The sequence below is a fragment of the Micrasema longulum genome, unplaced genomic scaffold (assembly GCF_059751315.1).
Source record: "Micrasema longulum isolate JH-2025_06_02 unplaced genomic scaffold, ASM5975131v1 h1tg003725l, whole genome shotgun sequence".
Lineage (NCBI taxonomy): Eukaryota > Metazoa > Arthropoda > Insecta > Trichoptera > Brachycentridae > Micrasema > Micrasema longulum.
Window position 1 is genome coordinate 1 of NW_028280748.1, and position 21567 is coordinate 21567.

A 21567-nucleotide genomic window follows, 5' to 3' on the forward strand; every position below is an offset into this window, starting at 1 on the left:
TTAATTCAATAAGAGAGACATTTCTTAAGCATCATGGTAGTTATTTTAGCATTTGTAAAAAACCCATCGACTTAATCTTCCCTCCATCATCTAATTAGCATTGTAGTTTTCAGGCTTGAAGAGATGCTATCCAAGTTGGTTGTACCCACACTATGGTCTTGGGTTTAACATGTACATTATAAAAGTTTTAAATGAATTATATAAATGAAATTTATATATGTTAAAAAGAATAGGAATAAAATTTATGTACATGAAATAATGTAATATGTCCCCCTCTTTGTCACATGGCACCACTTAGGCCATTTTCCTCCTCCCCTTTTTGTGTGCATATTTTTTGCCAATGTAAAAGCACAATATACACCAGTCCAGAATTCGCCAAATAAGCAGATACCGGACGCTGGACCACTTACAACAGGCTCTCATATTGATCATTGTTTTTGTCAACTTTCTAAATTTACTATGTTGAGGAATATTTTTTTGTATAGTTTTTTTTCTATTTACTTATTGTGCCTAAGTAACGGATATCCCAAAATTCACGCAAGAAGTAATTTTGATAGAAAACACAGTTTTTCAATCAAAAAATCTTTTTTTTTTATTGATTCATGAAGTACACAGTATAGGGTTGTGTATGGAATAGCACATCAGACCATGTACAGCGAAGAGAGTTCATTGAATGTAGTTCATAGAAAGTTGATGCTGATTTTTCAAACAGAATCATTTTCTTAACATATTACATCAGAGGTAAAGAACATTTTAGAGAAGGTAATATAGAATTCTAGGCATCTACAGGGCTTATGACCTGTCATTGGCTGGTTTAAGTGGCCACTTTACACACTGTGTAACATTTATCATTCTGCCCATATTCAAACATTTATATTCCTTTAATTCAGTCCTTGTCTACAAAAATTTGGACAAACTCAAAATATTGTTGAAAAATAATTTTCAGCGATGAGGCTCATTTTCCTCTTGATGGTTTTGTTAATCATCAAAATTGTTATATATGAGGTTTAGAAAATCCACGAGTGATTATTGAGAAATAAATGCATCCACAACGTGTCGCTGTTTGGTGCAGATTTTGGGCTGGAGGCACCATTAGACAATTATTTTTCGAAAATTGCGGCTAGGCAGGCAATAACAGTTAATGGTGATTATTGTCACGACATGACAATCCAGTTTTTTGTACCTAAATTGCAAGATATGGATGTGGACGATATGTGACTTCAACAAACCGGTGCCAAATGCCATACAGCCAGAGAAACAATTTAATTACTGCATGATTCATTTCCTGGTCGTGTAATTTCCCGTTTTAGTGCTCAGAATTAGCCGCCCAGATCATGCGATTCAATGCTGTTGAATCTTTTTCTTTGAGGTTTTTTGAAGTCTTAGTTATACAATGTTAAAGTTATTTGTAAAATTTAAATGGGAGCTTGATTCCTAACTGTTCGTGGGCTCTGTAGCTGCAGGACTTGTTGAAATCTAACTGCTGTGTGTTACTAAAATTGGACATAATTGGAAACGTGGAACTGAATCCCAACCACCTGTTTGCTCTGTAGCTGCAAGACGCGTTGGGGTGTTTATTGTACAGCGCCGCAAAATAGCACTTTAGAAGTTATCCAGAATAATAATAATTTCTCCTCTTTTTATGTTCTCCAGTAGGTAACTATTTCCTAGAATAACATCACATAATTATTTTTCATTTCATTCCACCTCAGGCAATATTTTTTTTAGGCATTTTTAAATATTAAACACCACCGTTATAAAATTAATTTGCTGTGTGCCTATGTTATTATTTGGATTATAATTAAAATAGTGTAATTATGTTTTCATAGTAATTATTATTTTTTTGAAGTGATAATTTTACTGATTTAACCAAGTCATAAATTTTCTGAGTAGATTTAAAGCCATTCTTGCAACTCTAGACCAGAAACCTCCCGGTTCAGGAATATCATTATTTTCTTCTTCTTTATCTTCTACATCCATCAATTCAATTTCCCTTTTATATCTAAATATGTCTTCAAATTCTTTAAGCTCTATTTGAGGTATGCTTTTAAGATTTTCTTGAGAATGCAATAAACTTTCGTATTTTTGGGGAAACCCTGAAATAAAGAAAAGCATTGAAAACAGCAGCATAATATGTCAACTGTTCCGAGGAAGACGGTAATAAGTTAGATTTTTGGGTTGGGATTTCAGGGAAATACTATAAATTTGTCTTTGTTACATGTACATATCATATACTATGATCAAATTGTAACATAAACATTTTGGGTTGTGTTTTTAAATCTCATTGAATGCGTAGATACTATGAAACAGTATTTATTTATATACATAATATGCACTTACATGTACATCAACACATTTTTTAACGAATTCCATTAAATTGATTTAATCTAATGATTTTTTTTTTATTCTGGGTTGCTTTGATTTTGGTCACCACAAATATTGATAGGTTCTTGATTGGTTGATTGATTGATTTTACAAAGGATTGATCTCAATTTACACTTACCTACCAATTGTGTTTCCTGCAACTGTTTTAGAGTTCTGTGAGGTACTGTTTCCTGATTTAAAAAAAAGTGTTAATTATAAGAACAGGTTCAATTACATTTTATTCATTTATTTCAGTTTTACTCCATATTAGAAAAAAGGACTGACAACTAAAATGTATAACTGAATATCTTGCCATTGAACAAGATAACCCATAATTGGTATGACAATATGGTGCCTTTTGTACCATTAGTCGAATAAGTGTAGGAAGAAAGATAGTATGTATTTTAGATATTGAAATATGGTGAGAATGTCATCCTATGATGATCCTCTTTTAAAAGAATATTACTACCCAAAGCCGTTCATAGTACCTTATTTTTGTAGACAGTTATAAGGGTAATACATAGCTTAATAACCATAGAATTAAGAATAGTCCAGAAGGAGCGTAGAATCATATTTGAATACATCGGACTGTGTCCAAAAAACCCCCCACTATGCCCCACTTTCGCAGCGCGCATTCGTGATGTTGCTGCGTAATGTTGCATAATGGGAAAAAATACAGTCATAACACAAATGTAAGGTTAAAAAAAAAGCAAAAAAACAAATTTGTTGTGCACGCGGAAATAATGATTGACACAAAAGAGTAGATAAGTAAAGGGTCATTTAATAAAAGTGATTGAATTAATGAAAAAAAAAATATTTTACATACAACGGATATTTTTATATCATGTTAAATAATATTTGATGTTTTAAAGATAATGTCGGTCAAATGTCTACCACAGAGTTCTTTAATCCGAGGTCCAATTTTCATTAGATGAGCAAAGTAGGGTAATCAAATTTACTACCCTGGCAACACTAGCGAAATGTCCATTTTGATTTCTTCGACAGTCTGACAGATGGAAAAATATTTCAATTTTTAAGTAATGCATTTGCTACTTACACATTCATTTGCTAATTACAAACGAAATGTGATCCCATCCTGTTTCTTTAAGATCTTAGCAGTATTTCTACACTTTAAAAGGACACAACACGGCACAGTTGAATTCAAATCAGGAGTAGCGTACTGAGCGACGTCTACAAAGAAAGGAATGGGTCAAAACTTAAAACTACTCATTTATGAGTAGTTTAGTTGCCTTCTATTTGATGCTCGTATGGGGTTTCTGGACTGTTCCTAATTCTCTGTTAATAACCCTTAACCAACCAAGAAACAATTTAGTCAGATGAAATCTGATTTTAATTTTAAGAGCATTCATTCAAACACCAATATTATGACGTGAAAATTGTATATTTAGTTTATCGTAAGCTGTACAGGGAAAACTTTCACAACGCAAACTGGTTTTCTTAAAAATAATAACAAAATAACTTACATGTGAAGGGCATATTAAAAAAAAGGAAATCACAATCAATACATAAGTATTTTTAGTATTACTGGACATCATTTTTAACTTTAAAAAACCCTTCCACTGGCATTGGTTTCTACGTTAAAACTGTTGCAAAAATGTATTATTCTATTTTATAAGCAGACAAATTCAACACACCTCATCATCACATTATTATGTAATTTACAATAAACCAACACGATATACATATCATTGTGTATATAGAAAAGAAGAGTTCTTTTTACAATTGTTCAATAACAAATAAGTATTTGACCTTGACAGCATGATAATGAAATTGTAGAATTTACGGTTGGGTGCATACAAACCAAACGGATAAATAATTGACAATATTCTGCACCAAGTCAAACAGGAAAATGCAAACATACCTGTATATTGGCAATTTTATTTTTCTATTGAATGCTCTTCAGTATGTTTCTACTAATGTGTTCAATAAAACTTTTATTTGCAGAAGGAAGCAAAGATTTCATGGATACCACATCATTGTTGCCAAACATGACATTATTATTGTATATGAGATGAAACCATTTGTATATAGATTTGTTTGTCTATTTGAACTCATATTTATGAATAAAAATTAAACATGTGTGTACTTGAGTGGAAAAGTAATGGAGAAAACAGAATAGATAATAAAAAAAATTATAAATTGACTAAGATGTAATATAATAAAATTATATATTTTTTACTAAAAATAATGTTCAAATTACGGGTATTTTTTACTACCTGTTTTTAAAAATACCTTCACTAACTGTATCTACATAATGAATTTTATTAAAGCAACAACAGTTCAGCGCCCTTTGCAACATTAGGTACAGATAAGGGAAGGATTTGAATAATGAATTGGATATTCTAGCAAAACATTGAACTGTTTAACCCTTGTGTGAGTCAATCACATTAGTCTACGTAGAATACAAGAGTATCTCAATATATAGTATCTCTCTTATAAATAATGAAGCCGTATTTTGCTATAACAGGCCTAAATTGTAAGATAATTTATAGAAAATTTGGAAAATAGATTATTAAACAGTATATTTATGTGTTAAATTTTTGTTTTGAAATACCCATTTTTTTTTCATGTCCCGTCTTTTTCGATGTTACAACACCGCTTCTAGAAAGATTTTTAGCAGTATTAAAAGCTAATTTAATTCATTTTATCAAGAGTGCTATTAATGATTCATTTAATGATAACTAACAAAAAACAATCACGCCACACAGTTTTCATAGGGGTAAGCAGAAAATTTAATGCCCCACCACTCTGCCTTTGCATACAGACCTCGCTTCCTCTATATTCATACATCTTATGCACGCACATCGATTATGAATATCATGATTATTTCGTCATTTGACATGTCCATCTTTAAGTTTTTGTTAGATTTGGTCATGCCATGTCTTTATCGGTCTTCCCTGTAATCTGTATCCATCAACGTTTGCATAGTAAATCTTTTTAGACGTTCTTTCATTGTGCATTCACTCAACATCTACAAACCACCCCTTTCTTAATTTTGTTAATAATGCCTGTCTCAGCTTTGCATACTGCATGGATCTTGACCTTTAGATAGATAAAATTTTAGCAGCATTCAGACTTCTTTTATCCTTGTTTTTCCAATTCCATACTTCCACACATTAGCATTCGTATCAGGACTCCGTTGTGAAATTTTGACCTTTTGTGACAAACATTTATTTGTCAAGATTGATTTTAGTGCACCGTTTGTTCATTTCCTGGCACTCACCCTCCTTTCAATATATCAGAATAAACGTATTAGCTCCATTTTTAAAAGATTTATTCAACACATCCATGGAGCACAGCATTGTTCCAAGAGCCATAAAGAAAGCGAATGTAACTCCACTTTTGAAAAATTCACAATGAAATGTGGAAGATCTTTCCAATTTTCGTACTATTTCAAATCATCCCATCGTATCAAAAACATTAGAAAAAATAGTTTCTCATAGACTAGTTAATTATATCAAGAGGAATTCATTCTTTTTGGTAAGGCAATCGGCATACCGACGTTTATATTCTATTTTATATTATATTCTATACGGGGACAAGAGTGATAAAGTGCTGTCTGACATTATAACGGCGGTAGAATCTGGTAATCTGGTGTTGTTGGATCTTTTGGACATGAGTGCTGCATTTGATACTTTAGACAATAACATTTTGCTTGAACGCCTGGAAAAACCTTATGGTATCTGTGATCAGGCACATATGTGGTTCAGTTCATATCATAGAGAATATGCAGTTGTGTTCCAGGGTAATAGCTCATCCAACTTTCAGGTGTCTACTGGAGTACCTCAAGTGTCAGTACTCGGACTACTCCTCTATCTCCTGGACACTAAAGATATAGAGAATATTATCAAAGAATGTGGATTGTGGTCTCACTGCCATGTAGATGATACACAGATTTATTTTTATTGTAAACTGGGCGAGAGAAATGTGCTTCTTAATTTAATTAATGGATGCATTGAGAAAATATGAAACTGGATGGCTGAAAATAGACTAATATTAAACCCATCTAAAACGGAACAATTATGGATGGCTTCAGTCGGACGACAGAATTTGATTCAGGATACGGCACTACCCGATGTAAGGAGTGCCGCTTTACCCACCGTTTAACTACTAGGAGTATTCCTAAGTTCCGGCCTTTCTCTTGATGCACAAATAAGTAGAACGATAAGTTCATGTTTTTACCAGTTGAGCCAGATTAAATGCATACGCAAAAATTGGCCAGTTGATGCCGCCCGTCAATTTATACATGCGTTTGTAGTATCTAGAGTCGATTATTGTAATGGTATCTACACAGGTCTACCAATGAATAAACCGACTTACCTACAGTCTGTATAAAAAGCTGCAGCGAGACTTATTTTTGGAATCGATAAGTTCAGTCATATCACTCCAATACTTAGGGAATTACACTGGGTACGTTTTCCACAGAGGGTGGAATACAAACTTTGTTGGCATATGTATAAGTCACTGCACAACTCTGCTCTAGAATATCTAAGGGAACTTTGCATTCCAGATGAACTAGCTGACAGAAATCTTACAAAATTCAGCGAACGTGCATTTGCGGTCGCAGGCCCTACGGCATGGAATGCTCTCCCAGCAGAGGTGCGAAACTGTGAGAGTGAAGTGATGTTTTTTTGGAAAAAACTTAAAACCCATTTGTTCTCTAAATCATTTGAATAAATCCGTAGCATGTGATAACAAAGTAAATTGTTTTGCTGAAATTAGAAATTAAAAAAGTTGATATTGTTAATTGAATCAGCATTCACTTCGTAACACTTCATTATAAATTATTATTATGAAAATAAAACTTTGTTATTTCTCTCCTTCTCCCCCGAAATTGTAGTAGTGTTCTTGTAAAAGAATAAAAATTGTGTAACAATAATAACAATGTTTTATTTTCATAATAATAATTTTAAAAAGTTAAAATTAAATTGATTTCTTTATATAATCACTTTGTAAAGCGGTATAACCCTTGAGGTATTATTATATTACGAAAATGACCCTATATAAGTTATCCATAATAATAATAATAATAATCTTTGTATTTCCATCCCTAGTAATCATACTTCACAGATACATAAATTCTTCTATCTGTTTCGGGATATCACCATTTATAATGATCTCATTTAGCCGAAATTCTTGTTCAAAAAACCATTATATTTTATCAACATTTATCTACATTCATCAACAAATCACTTCGCTTACAACCATCCTATCTTTGCATACAGATCTTATTTGTACACCAACTGATCTGAAAAAAACAGAGATATTAAAAAAAGGGGGGGTTTGGTGGATCATGTTTATTTGATTTGAATTAATATTCTAGTAAATAACTCAAAATAATGTCTTTGAGAACCTAATACGGAAGTCTTGAGATTAATATGGCTTATGATCTGTCATTCAATGGTTTAAGTGATTTACACACTTCATAATAATAATTCTGCCTATGTTTGTACATTTCTGGGCTTCTGATTTTGACACTGTAACATTATCGAATAATAAAAAGAAAAAAGGAAATGTGAAATAATATACAAGTTTTTATCTCATACGACGTTTTAGTTAAATTATTAAGTTTCATGTTATTATTTTATGGTATTATTTTTTTGACCCCCCAAAACCAGAGAATCCCATGATTTGGGCAATGTCTGGGTTGCCTTCTCCTGTTTCAGATCTGTCTTCTACATCTTCCTGTAGTTTCCTTTTCCTGTCCTTCTTCCTCTCCTTCCGATGTTCCCGGAGTCTTTGTTCTTCCTCGGCAGCTTCACGTAATCTGCTCTCCAACTCGTAATCCTTTTGCTTTTCCTCCAGTTTTTTTTTGTTGAGTTGGAAGCGTGCCTTTACCTGAGAAAAAAAAATTCAATCTAAATAATTACACGTGTGCATTTTTTAATTCATGATTTTTTTTTTTAAAGTTTTAACTAGGATAAAAATTCTGTTTAACAGAAACATACCGTGATTGTCTCAAAAAAATACAATATTATAATCATTTATAGGTTGTAAGCCCTGAAAACTCCAAAATTCTTTCTCAAAAAAGTTCTCTATCTCTGTTGTAATACTATACATTAATTATAATTTTAAAAATATGTGTATGGTTTTATTCCACTTTTATTTATACATTTTTACCAGTGACCGGGTTTCGTCATGACCGACATCGTCAGACTGGCCGGTCACGACGAAACCCAGTCACTGGTTATAATTTTAAAATAAAAGTGGAATAAAATTATTTACATATTTTTATTATTATAATTAAAATTCAGTTCCACCAAGAAATGTTAGTAGAAAAACTCAACCTATACATTAATTTGGATATTTGGGAGACAGCAAAAGGTTAGGATTGGGAACTGTCTATCAGCCAGTATCGATGTTACATCAGGTGTACCCCAGGGTGCCCATCTGGCACCCCTTCTTTTTAATTTGTTTATTAACAATGTAGCAAATGTATTCTCCTTTACTCGTTTTTGGCTCTTTGCGGACGACAGTAAAATTCTTAAAATAATTAAAAATACAAATGACTGTTTGCTGCTTCAGTCAGATACTGATTCTTGTAATATGTGGTGCAAAGCTAGCTACCTAGAATTGAATATTTAAAAATGTAAAATAATGTATTTTTATAGAATGGAAAAACCTATCTCCTTCTATTAGAAAATAGAAAATATTAATTTAGCTGTAGTCAAGTCTATTAAAGACCTCGGAGTTATCATGGACTGTAAACTTACATTTAATGAACATATTGATACTATGATTAACAAGTCACTAAAACTCTTGGGTTTTGTTAGCAGGACATCTAGTGACTTTAGTAATATGTTCACGGTTAAAACACTACATTGCTCACTTGTTCGTCCTCTTTTGGAATATGCATCAGTGATCTGGTCTCCCTTCTATGTAGGCCGGATAAATCATATCGAATTGGTGCAAATCGTTTACTAAGAAAAGTAGCATGGATGATTGGCCTCGAGAGGGGAGACTACACTTACGGAGAAATGGAGTCATGCAACATTGACTCCATATTTATGTTTAATTTACTGAATGGCTTAATTGGTGTACCATCGTTACTAGATCAAGTGGCATTCAATGTTCCAATCCGCCGGTTGCGAAATAATAATGTGCTGTTCCTTGATCAACACAGCACAAACTATGGCTTGCATGCACCAATGTCCCGATTGTGTCGTATTGTAAACTCGAGACAAGATCTGGATTTTTTTCGGTGTAATTCTTTATAGATTTAAAAAATTTATAAGATATACCGGATCTTGTCTTGAGGTAGTAATTTTATTTTATTTTTCCTGGCTTTAATTTTATTTAGTTGTATTTTATTTGATAAGTACCTGTATTTATTATAAGCAATTGTATTTACCATTGTTAGAATGGACTGCATAAGTCCGTCAATTAAATAAAATAAAATAAAATATCCAATATTTATCTAAGGATTTGAAAGTCAGAAATCATGGTTGGGATTTGATAATATTATAAGTTGTATGGCATAAAATGTAGATGTGCCAAATTGTGCAAGTGAATAGATGTTTCGGAAAATAAATTCAAACCCACTAAATCGTTCCTCAAATTAACAGTTCCTAAAAGGTGTTCAGCGGAACTGGGGTGCAGTGGTAGGGTATTGGGAGTTCAGAGTTCAAAACTGTGAAAAGATTTTTTCCTTCACATTAAATACATAGTAAGGATTTATCAACAAAAAAAATAACCGCTGCTCTGAATTATTTGATTAAATTTTTAGTATGTTATGACAAAATAAATAGTCTTAGTTGAAATGTTATTCAAATAAAAATTCAATACTGCATTTACTTTTGTAAAGAGCTTCTGAGGTTATTATATTATGAAAATGGAACTTACATGAGTTAGCCATAATAATAATACTTTGATTTAAATTTTCATTTATAAGCCTACAATCTGCATTGTACTATATACATATATGTCAAAAACCACATTTCTGTCTATTGGTTTCGTAATTAACACTTTTTCATGGGAACATTTTTTTAATAAATTAATACCCGAGGATCACAAAGTTGATATTACAAGTATTAAAATTATTTACAATATACCTGATCTAGAGAACTCCTTTCCACTTTCATAGACATTCCCAAATTGCGTTGATGTTTCTTTCCATTGATATGATCGAGGAAATTTATGGAATCCTTCACCACACAGTCGCAAACATTGCAGTAATAACCTCCGGATTGTGAAGATGGTGTATTTTTGTTAATGACAACACTCTTGCCTAAGCGAGAATCAAGGTCCACTTTATAGTCACGCTGCTTCAAGAGCTCTCTTTTGACGGGTGGTGCTACAATAAAAGAAAAATATTATTAGTTTCAAAGAGTTTACATGCTCTGTAAAGGAAAAACATTGTAAATTCGGGATAGAGCCGGAGGTACTGTTTTGAGAAGAAAACATGCAAGTTTAGGTAGACATTTACTAAATTCAACTTAGTCAAACTGACGACTTTCGCATTGCCTCTACCTTTCGAGTGTTCCCAGTTCTAACTTTACTTCAACGTCTAATTAATGAATATAAAGCTAGTGTTCGAATTGCATTATTTCTGAGTTTGTTGCCTACCTTTAATTTTCTTCGATTCTTCTAAATCAAGTTCTTCTTGTAATCTTTCCGCAGCAATTCTTTCATATTCATCTTTGTCCCATTTTCTTCGGTGATCTTCTGGGCGGGAATTCATGGTGACAATAGTTTAAGTGGACTTGCGAATGCGAAACGCACAGATATTAATTTTCGTATAAATTAAAACACGGTTAACGACCAAAACACAATCCGAAATGCCAAATTTGACATAATATAATACACAGATTATACTCACTATATATCACTGTAGTCTGTGAATTTGACATTCGCATTCGCATCATAGATTATTCGAGTTTATAGACAATCTTCTTTTTTCCCATCACTTAATAAAAATTATTTCATAGACAACAATCATATACGGGCAATGGGGTCAAAAGAGGCGGTGTTAGTCAAATAGGGTATTATTTTAAAAAGATATTCGGACAACAAGTTATGTATGTTGGTAAATGGCGTAACGAGGTATATTGATGAAAAAATGTCGAAAGCCCAGAACTTTAACAATGTTCCTCACATATATTTCATAAAAGATTTTCGGACAACAATTAATGTTTATTGATAAATGGTGTAATGAGGTAATAAAAAAAAAGAATTTAAACGAAGCAGGTTTCTGAAAAAAAAAAATACGTGGAAAATTTCAAACCGTGATTAATGTGCCAATACCTTTGAAAAGTAAACTATAATATTGGACGTCTGTTCCGTCAACCATCCTATGATGTTTTACCCTTTTTGTGTACGAGTTCATACTATTCATAGCGTTTTTGAAAAGCGTATACTGTAGCAACATATTCAAAATAGGAGAGTATTTTTTTTCTTTCAGATTTGACTACTTGTATACTAGAACAAACGTGTATGTGCACGGGTCGTTTTCATTTGCATGAAGTAATTCTTATATATTTATCTTTATCAAAACCATGATGAAATATGACTCAAGTCCAGAAAAACCCGGTAACCCGTTTATGTGAAAATCATTAAAATTAATTACGGCTTTACAATAAACTTTCCAACACGTCTTGCAGCTACAGAACGCAAAAACAGTTGAGATTCACCGTTTCCGATTATGTTTAATTTTAGTAACATACAGAAGCAATATTTCAACATGTCTTGCAGCTAAAGAGCACACGGGCGGTTAGAAATCTGACCCATTTACATTTTACACAAAACTGACTAAGAAGTGATTTAACAAAACATAAACGTTTACAGATGGAGATAAAGATATTTACCCAGATAGCAATTTAAACTTGCCTCAAGCTTGTATCAAGTTTGAAGTATCAAGAGTTCAAGCTTGACCCAAGTTTGAGATTGCAACTCTGTAAACTTGAGGCAAGTTTAAAGCAAACTTCCTAGTTACCATCCAACAAACTTGCATGATGTTTGTTTTTTACAAAAAAACAAACATCATGCAAGTTTGGATTTATTTAGCAAAAAAAAAACATAAACAAAAAATACAAAAAAAAAACAAAAAATGGAAAGAAAACAAAAAAAAAAACACAAACCAAAAAAAAACACGAAGCCTCTTAAAAATATTAGTAATAAATAAAATATCTTGTTATATTACTCAGTATATTTATTTTGAAAAAATTATAAAAATTACGGGCTATTTTTGCCAAGAAAGTCAGACGATGTGATGTCAGATGATGTGATGACAAATAATTCATGTCAATTGACCGGAGATTAGAGTCCGGTGCATTCTTTTGTCTCTCAACTCTGAAACAAATAAATAAAACTGTTTTATGACTTACTAGCTTTTCGACTAGCGGGATTTCTCATGGTAAAAAGTATCCGATATTCAAGTCAAAATTTGTTGCAACAAAGGGAAAACATTTTATGAAGGACATATGGAAGTCTAGGTATTAACTGGGCTTATGTACTGTCATTGGCTGGTTGAAGTGGCCACTTTCCAAACTGTGTAATATTAAGCGTTCTGCTTATGTTTAAACATCTTCATTTCCTCAACTCTTCCATCTGTTAACTTTTGTGAAGTATAAGAGCCTCTGGAACTATTGGTTTATTATATCGATATATTATCAACAGCCTTTTTTGTTCTGTAAATAAAACATAATTCAATCAATTCAATTCAGTAATAGTATAATGTTTGTGATATTTAATAATTAATCAGTTTAAACTATTGTAAGCACTATGCAGTGGATGAGATATTATTATCATACTCACTTTTAAAGAGCTCTTGACAATACGGTTTTGTCGAGTGACAGTGCAACAAAAACTCATTTTTAATGTTTTTTCCTCAGTGGCATATCAATAGTTTATCCTTTAAACTGAGTATTAACACTTCGACAATATTAAAAGTTTTAAAATCGCTGGAAAAACGTCCAATGATAAATGCGTAATTAAAAATGACATGAAACCCACGGACAAAAACGGTGAAATATATCATTTTTCTATGACTTTGATAGTATTGCCAATCTGAATGTTGTTTGGAATTAACCACTTTTTTGGATATTTGTCATGCACTCATTCAATTCGGTGGCCTCCGTGGTGTAGTGGTTAAGACATTTGGCTCACACATGGAAGGTTCTGGGTTCGATTCCTGGTGAGAACACAAAAATTAAATGTGATTTTCTTAAGACTGTGCGTATCGTGCTGTAATTCACCACTGTAATTGGGCCTCACGGCCTGTTGTGGTGCCAAAAATCGGTCTTGTAGAAAAGTCCTGGGATTAAATATAACAGTTTAAATAAAAAAGGAATTCTCTCCATATTTTTATGTATATAGCAATGTATTGATCATCACTCTATGACTTTCGGATTCTGAAATACCATTATTGACATAACAAGATTCCAGCAAGTTTTGTCAAAACTTGTCCCTTCAAATTTGTCATAACAATATTCCAGCAACTTTTGACAAAAACTTGTCGCGTCAAATTTTCCTTTTCAACCTTCCATCAATCTTAAATAAAGTTTGTACCAAGATTCACTGCTATCAGCAGTGGTATTCTGATCACTCTCGACACCCACGAGATGATCTCGACTTTCGGACGAGAATATAACGTGGTGTAATTTAGGGATTTTTATTTTTTGAACGCGGTTAAACTTGGTTTTCTATATGGCAATTCTGATGATTACATGTCAAATTACGTAAATGAATTCGAACACATAAAACCAAAAATAATGATTTTCAATAGAAACATTATTGTGACCTTAAGAATGACCCAAAATACTTAATTATGTTGAATTTACCAAACCTCAATCGTTATTTCTCGTTATTTAGACGGTTTTATAATTGACGTTTCATAGTTCGATATCTACCCGCAACAGCGTGAGTGTCGAAAATGAGAAAAAATACTCGTGCGCATGCGTCACTGACGAGATGAATATACCTATTACAAAATATAACGCTTTTGCTATCCTGATGAAAATTTATAACGTTTGCCATGTGGGGTATTTATTTTTTCTTCACGTCAAACTGTACTTTTTATATTGCAACAATGCAAAACATAAACAAACATACAGTGACAGTTCAACTACTTATGTAAATGATAAGTATGCCCCGGATCTACATGTCCTTAGGGATTTTGTTTATTTTTATAGAACCTCTGTGAAATACCTACTGTACTCTATAGAAACTTGCATACGAACCACAGCGTCCCTAAATGTACATCTTGCGCGACAACAGGAATCATCATTTGAAGGTATGTTCATCTAATTCGGTATTTTAATCAAACTTATATATTGTGTACGGTTTAAACCTACCTTACGAGTTTTTTCTCAAGTTGTTAATCATTATAATATTTATAAATTGTAAAAGGTTAAGAATAAGCTAGTGTTAGTAAAAAATAAACAAACCACCAAGCCGTTTTCCCCGTGACAGCCAGAGGATATACAACACACATGCGGTTTCAGTCATACAAAATCTCATGCATGTGTGCTGATTTTTCCAACTTTTGAAGTATTACCATATCCGCAGTGGTACAGCAATACCGCTACTGCGAACTGTTAGTTTTAATTGTTGATATTCGTAATGTAAATCATTATTATGTATGTAAATACTTATCGTTTCAGCAGTATTTTTGTTTGGTTAAAATTGCAAGTAATATATTAACAGCTTTTATGTTCCCCTTTAATTTTTTTGTTGATAATTAGGCTTCCCGCCCACTAGGCAGCTCGGCTGCCGCAGTCAAAATTTTGCAAAGCCAGTTAAAGCAGCCAGCCTGACGGCCAGTCCAAATAAAATGGATGTGGAAGATGTTTTTGTTTACATTTTATCTCGTAAGAAACGCAAACCAAAAAGAAGATATTGAATTCATCCTTTACTTGAAAGGGTTCATTTCAAAATTATTTTATGGATCTTCTGTATCGAAAGTCATTGCAAATTCGTTTCATAATATACTTCTGGCTGCTACGACAAGTGAGCGGAGACTGAGGCAGTCACATACATTTGCTTTGTCTCGTTCTGGCTGCAGGCAGCCAGTTGGCTGCCGTGCACGTCAAACGCGTTCTAATGGCTGCCGCAGCCAGGAATTCTTGGATACCTAGTGTGCGGTATCTAATAAGCCGTCATATGTAGTATTAGCTGCCGCAGCCAGGCTGCCTAGTGGGAGGGGAGCCTTACAAAGTATTGCCGTACCGCCCGTACCACTGATGAGATCCTTCTCAAACAATTTGTTGGGTTCGGTCATGCCATCTCTTTCTTGGTCTTCTTTGTTCATTAGTCTTCCTCATAATTAATATTTATTTTATTAGTGGTTTAGTGGTGGTATTTCAATTTTATTTATTCATATATATGTACATTACAAAATAGAACATCTTAATTCACACATATAGAAATAATGAAAATAAAAAGGTAAAATTAGGTATTTATAAAAATAACACAGGTATACATAATATCCAGAAAATAATATGTTAAAAAAGTAAGAGAATCTTGTAACGACAAACTCCCTCAGAGACGTGAAAAATTACAAATGTTTATTAAGAAACAATGAAAGACAATTGGACATGTATACACATAAGATATTTAATTTTGCTAAACCCATCACCCTTTATAATAGCTCACAGCATGTGTTATAAAAAGGATACAATATTATTAAGGTTATTGTAATATAATATAATTTATGTTATGAATAGTGGTGTTTAAATATACCTTTGTACTAAAACAAATATTATATCAAAATTAATAATAATAGTAGTAAATAGTAAGCTCTATAAATGTCTAGACTTTTAATATTATCTTCTAAAAAAAAACTCATTCTCTTTTAGAACATCTGTAAATAATTTAACCTTTATAAGTGTATTTTTTCAGATTATATTAAACCAGTAAAGCGGATCCTTCGAAGGAATGATATCGATTGGCTCTTTAAATTTATGCTGTAATGGAATATATGGATATCAAACTATAGGATATATTCGTCATCTGCTTGGAGGTGGGACACGTTGTTTATTAAGTAATTCAAGTTTTTTTTGCACTCTTGAAAATTCTCATTTTAAATTGTAATTTACTAAAAAATGAAAGATAAGTGGTACTTAAATTCACAAATCTGAAATAATCAGTAGCAAGATTCGTCGCTACACCTTTATGACTGATATCTTTATTATAAAGATAAATCTAAATAAAAAAGGATACAATACTTCAGTTATTATTATATAAATTGTAATATATATATTTTTATAGTTAAGATACCAGTCTGGGTATTAAAGATGTTGTAAAAACAATGAAATATCACTACCTACACAGTTATTATACATTTGTATATTTAAATATCAATCATAATTTATTTCTATATTAAACTATTTATTAGATTTGCTTTAAATAATACCCAATTTGTTATTTTTTCAAATGTTTTTTTATTACCAAACAGATTAAGAGCCAAAGTACATAAGAATTTTTTTTAAATAAAGTAAGTACTATTAAAATATCTTGTATTAGTTTAAAATTCATATTATATTAAATATTTTCTCTACAGCTCACGTTGGCATGTCCTAACAAAAGGAAATTTGTCACCATATGGAATATACAAAGTTATACCATTACATATGACATCGCTTATATCATTTTGAATATTTTGAATTAATCAGCTTACACATATTTGAATTGCAATATCATAATCACAATACCTACAGACAACTTTAAAAATATTACCTTTACTGCATAATAATTTGCTCTGAGAAATAAAACATATAAATCACAAAATATAGCCTTCAAAGTTTTCTTTTTAAAAGGTTTAACAATATGCAGAATAATTAAGGTGTTTGATTTTTGCGCGTACTGATGAACTTTAGTGCAACATACAAAAATATGTACATTGGCAGGTTTATTGCAATACCTGATGAATAACTTCCAACTAACCCAAATAAGATATATTTTACTATTTTAAGTGCTTATTTTAGTATGTCATTTTGTAATAAATGTAATTAAAAATGTATTGTAAATTATATAATTTTTTGTTTTTTTATTTTTAGCAAAGAGGAAAGATCAAATGTTGCAATTTGGTGTCAATTTTTAACACCTTTATGATCATCTGAGAAAATGGGAGTAAATATGTGGCACAGCAGAAAAGCGGACTACAGAAATGAGTCTACAACAACTACATCAAACACTCAAACCTTTTCTCACAAATGTAGAGCATTAGCTAAATTCTAGTTAGTTTTTTGTAGTTTTTTATTATTATTTTATACCTATAAACTTATAAACTACAGTGCAAGTACTGTTATTGAAAAAATATATTGGTGTTTTAGTTTCCTTTTCACACGTAATTAAAATATAGTCATATCTCACACATAAATATTTAAACACATATTTCAAATATAAGGAACCTTAACGTGATCACTTTCACCGGGAGAAATAAGGGCTCTGGCCAAGAATTGTATTTACTTTAGTTTAAGTTAGTTAGTTTTACGAAAACAGTACATTTGAAATTATTTTTATTTATATTACCTTTTGTTACAAGAAAATGTATTCTCACATCCTCTCAACGCGTTTGCTTATCATGCAAGAGGTCTCAGGTTCAGTTCCTGGCATGGTAGACATGAAATATTTATTTTAAAAGGTGATTTTACAGTACAATATTTCATAGTCCCTTGACTGGCACCCCAAGCGTACGATTGATCATATTTTCTTTAAGTAACAAAAATATCAAGATACGCTGCGATTGGTGTACCAATGCAGTGCCCTATGCAATTAGGTGCGGAATTGAAATGATGATGATGATTACCTACATTTATTTATTCTACGGTATAAAAATTCACTATATATTTATATATTTTTTTAAAAGAGATTTGTGTTCTTATGATTTACTTAAAGATTTAATTTTGAGGGCCATTTTCGACGAGTTGTAAATAACTCTCTATTAGAAAATAGGAATCAAGTTGGGATGGAATGGGATTCTAACCACGGACCTTTGAACCGTGAGTCCATGACGATAGTCATAGGACCACAACCCGATTTAACTCAATTGATTCACAGTTTACATATTAATGTACTGATTTTTTTTAGGCTGTTGCCGTGTTATGCCATAATAATAAGCACAGGGGAAAAAATCTAGTGAAATTAAAATAACAATATTATAGTCCAAAAAAAATGTTAAATACACATAAAAATTATAAAAAGTTACAAAAATTAAATTTAGTCGATTAAAAAATAGTTTTTTTTTTTTACTTTATTAATTATTTGTGCACATTTAATTCATGAAAAATTTCTAAACATAACAAATTGTGATATTATACCAATTTATTGTATTGTTCATTATTTGTAAGCCATAAAAAATAAAATAAAAACAATCTCAAATGTTAATATGCATATTCAACATATCATTTAAAAAATAATAATACAGACTTTATGGTTATGGTACCATAGTGAAAATAAATAAAACAATGTTATGAGTACGTCCAAATACTTGCGGACTGGCTGGATTTCCTCCCTAGGGAGAAATAATTTAATAAAATTCAATTTGTTGCAACAGAGAGGGAAAACATTTTTGAGAAGGGAATATGGAAGTATAGGCATTTACAGAGCTTATGACCTGTCATTCATATCATCCGGCTGAAATCACCTACTAGGCAACACCTAAAGAAACAATTTTCCAATTCTTATACTTCTTCTTTTACCAGTTAGTTAATTCAACAATGTTTCTAGTATGTCCAAATTTTGCGGACTGGCTGGATTTCCTACCTAGGGAGTTATTCCAATCTAAATTTGTTGCTGGATGGATGAATCTCACCCACATGATAAAGGTTTCAGCTCTTTTACTTCACAAAAGTCAACAGATGGAAGAGTTGAGGAAATTTGGATGTTTAAACACAATAAGTAAAGTGGCCGCTTAAACCAGCCAATGACAGGTCGTAAGCCCTGTAAATGCCTATACTTCCATATTCTCTTCTCAAAAATGTTTTCCCTCTCTGTTGCAACAAATTTAGAATAAATTTATTAAATATATTTTGCTCTATTATTCCTTTATGGCAACCAACAATGAACTCAAATTCTGGGAAACATAATATTGCATACCCTTTGTCCGTGTCCAAGCTGACAAAGGAAACAGACCTGTTTGAAAAATGAAAGCAGAACCCTGGACGAGCGTTTTCGGCTTTACGGTAACTCTTATGTAAATTCTGGAAAAGGAAATTGGGTAGAGATATGTCTGCCTCATAGGGTAGTAGTCGGAGCGTTTGCCAACCGTGCTTGAGGTCCCAAGTTCGATTCCTGGCAGGATCAACAGAAAATATTTATTCTTAACGTTCACTGCAATGTTTCAGTCCCTGGAATAGCACCTGAAGTGTAAGATTGATCACCTTACCTTCATGTAACCGATGATGAAATATGCTGCATTTGATGCGCCAATGCAGTGCCCTATGCACCACATGGTGCGGATAGGGAAATGATGAGATACCTTACACAACCTTAATGAAAATAATTAGTGACTTTGTTTTTTGGTTTGACACCTTTTAATAATTGAGAATGTCAGAACAATAAGTATATTTCAACGATATGAGATCAAACAAACAGATCTTGCACTGGTTCATTTTGTACTTACACATTCAGAGATTGTGACAGCAAATCTGAAATAAGGATTTAAAATTTATATGCATTTTGATTTGATATTTAAACCTTACAGCTTCAATTATAATTTGAGCAAAAAATGTTCTTGCACGTAATGATTCATTATGTTATCAGTATACAGACATATAATTACAGTATTACTAACCATTAGAGCGACATCTTGTCCCAAGCATTGAAATACAGTAGACTTTCGCACATAATTGGTTCCTGAAAATGTGTGCGAATGTTGAATGTTCGAAAGTCGAGGGATGTAAAAAATATGTATTTTTTAATTAAGTTAATGAGGTGTTTAAGTGCTTTCAGGTGATTCTTTATGAATTTTTCAAGAGTTAGTTAAATACTTCCATATTTTTTGTTTTCTTGATAAAGAGTTCTATATAATAACATGCTGTATTTAATTTTCAAAATAGATAAGGCTTCATTCATATTTTTTACTGTCAAAGACAATTTTATCAGCTTTTTCCTTACATTAACTGTGTATTTCATTTACCAGTTGTTGCAATTAAGCAGTCATTTAACAGAAGTTCTGAGTGATATTCAATTAACTCGTTAACATCTTCATTGTTGAAGTCCTATACTATATCATCTGTGATAGTTTCCAGAGTTTCTTCAAAATTCATCATTTGCGGGCATAATTGTTTACAGGAACCTTTCATTTTTTACTTTTTTATTTCAGCCCACAAGTATCCAATATTGCTTATTGCGTTCCATATATTATAATTCTACTGAAATTGTCTTAATGTAGGCACACCTTCTCTGTCAGTTTCCTTAATTACCTGATTCATTATTTTCCTCATAACATATTATCTTAACATAGTTATCACTAGTTAACCGAGGGAGCACCTGCATGGAAGCGAAGAATGTTTGCATTATTGACAAAAATCTGTAAAAAACAAAATTTATTTAAATGTCTGAAATAGTGAATTACGCAAAAGTAGAAAGTACAAAAGCCGACGGCCGCCTGTATGTCTTTGGGAATACTAAACAATAAATCAATGCATCGTCTTGTCATTCAATTAGCTTCAATATGGCAATCTTTAGGAACCTTTATAGCATGATTAAGATGCATTAAATGTGTATCCCGAGTTCCCTTTGATAATGTATGTATATATAAATTAATAATTAATATAAATTAGAAACGAATTTAGTGTTGAAATATAATCAACACCGACTGACATACTCGAACTGTGCCAGATCTAGATCGAGGAAAAAAGACCTCAAATCAATCTGACTAATATTTTGACAATATATTACGTGTTTAAATTGATTAAATGTATTAATTGCGAGTACTTACCTGTATTAACTCCGTTATTTTTGACAAAGACTAAAAATGTCCCGACAAATTAAAAAAAACTTACGAACCTCCAATTTATGAGCACAAATGGATTTGTCGTAATTTGAATAATGGCGTCTTTTGAGTTTTTACAGATGACGCAATATATTTAATTGCCAATTTAGTAGCTCACAATAAAAAATAAACATACATTTTTAAAAACAAAACATCTCGCGGGTCGCATGTTTGACGTTTGCCAGATTTACAAGGTTAGTTTATTTGTGTGCTGTGCGCATGCGTGGTTTTAACGATACCTATTACGA

General features: G+C 31.9%; 2 protein-coding genes and 3 long non-coding RNA genes across 7 annotated transcripts; 1 reads left to right on the plus strand and 4 right to left on the minus strand.

The window, feature by feature from the left end:
- Window positions 1–472: 472 nt before the first annotated feature.
- On the minus strand, window positions 473–4703 carry LOC148270556 (uncharacterized). Of its 2 annotated transcripts, none has more exons than XM_088242399.1 (3): window positions 3849–4068; window positions 2504–2555; window positions 473–2096 (listed from the first exon to the last, which is right to left on the minus strand). In XM_088242399.1, exons 1-3 carry the CDS (start codon window positions 3918–3920, stop codon window positions 1858–1860), a joined length of 363 nt encoding a protein of 120 aa, XP_088098525.1. In that variant the 5' UTR covers window positions 3921–4068; the 3' UTR covers window positions 473–1857. The 2 variants fall into 2 exon arrangements, 1 of the variants encoding a protein (XP_088098525.1); XR_015825359.1 differs by lacking the exon at window positions 3849–4068 and adding an exon at window positions 4602–4703 and having other exon boundaries at window positions 2084–2096.
- Window positions 4704–7667: 2964 nt separating this feature from the next.
- Window positions 7668–11359, minus strand: LOC148270557 (zinc finger matrin-type protein 2). The gene is made up of 3 exons (XM_088242398.1): window positions 10951–11359; window positions 10437–10678; window positions 7668–8223 (listed from the first exon to the last, which is right to left on the minus strand). Exons 1-3 carry the CDS (start codon window positions 11063–11065, stop codon window positions 7978–7980), a joined length of 603 nt encoding a protein of 200 aa, XP_088098524.1. The 5' UTR covers window positions 11066–11359; the 3' UTR covers window positions 7668–7977.
- A 1161-nt stretch (window positions 11360–12520) lies between these two features.
- Window positions 12521–13325, minus strand: LOC148270558 (uncharacterized). Of its 2 annotated transcripts, none has more exons than XR_015825365.1 (3): window positions 13138–13325; window positions 12837–13010; window positions 12521–12672 (listed from the first exon to the last, which is right to left on the minus strand). It is a non-coding gene; the product is annotated as an uncharacterized LOC148270558 (long non-coding RNA). The 2 variants fall into 2 exon arrangements; XR_015825364.1 differs by having other exon boundaries at window positions 12824–13010.
- Window positions 13326–13906: 581 nt separating this feature from the next.
- On the plus strand, window positions 13907–18414 carry LOC148270559 (uncharacterized). The gene is made up of 3 exons (XR_015825360.1): window positions 13907–14614; window positions 16222–16342; window positions 17379–18414. It is a non-coding gene; the product is annotated as an uncharacterized LOC148270559 (long non-coding RNA).
- A 1419-nt stretch (window positions 18415–19833) lies between these two features.
- On the minus strand, window positions 19834–21515 carry LOC148270560 (uncharacterized). The gene is made up of 3 exons (XR_015825362.1): window positions 21266–21515; window positions 20117–20854; window positions 19834–19970 (listed from the first exon to the last, which is right to left on the minus strand). It is a non-coding gene; the product is annotated as an uncharacterized LOC148270560 (long non-coding RNA).
- Between the last annotated feature and the right edge of the window lie 52 nt (window positions 21516–21567).

Coding starts and splice junctions, on each gene's coding strand:
- LOC148270556 (XM_088242399.1), bottom strand. CDS start 3,920: ATGATGTCCAGTAATACTAAAAATACTTATGTATTGATTGTGATTTCC. Junction 2,556..3,848: donor TTTTAATATGCCCTTCACAT/GTAAGTTATTTT, acceptor TTTTTAAATCAG/GAAACAGTACCTCACAGAAC. Junction 2,097..2,503: donor GCAGGAAACACAATTGGTAG/GTAAGTGTAAAT, acceptor TCTTTATTTCAG/GGTTTCCCCAAAAATACGAA.
- LOC148270557 (XM_088242398.1), bottom strand. CDS start 11,065: ATGAATTCCCGCCCAGAAGATCACCGAAGAAAATGGGACAAAGATGAA. Junction 10,679..10,950: donor AGAATCGAAGAAAATTAAAG/GTAGGCAACAAA, acceptor CTTTTATTGTAG/CACCACCCGTCAAAAGAGAG. Junction 8,224..10,436: donor AAAGGAGTTCTCTAGATCAG/GTATATTGTAAA, acceptor TTTTTTTCTCAG/GTAAAGGCACGCTTCCAACT.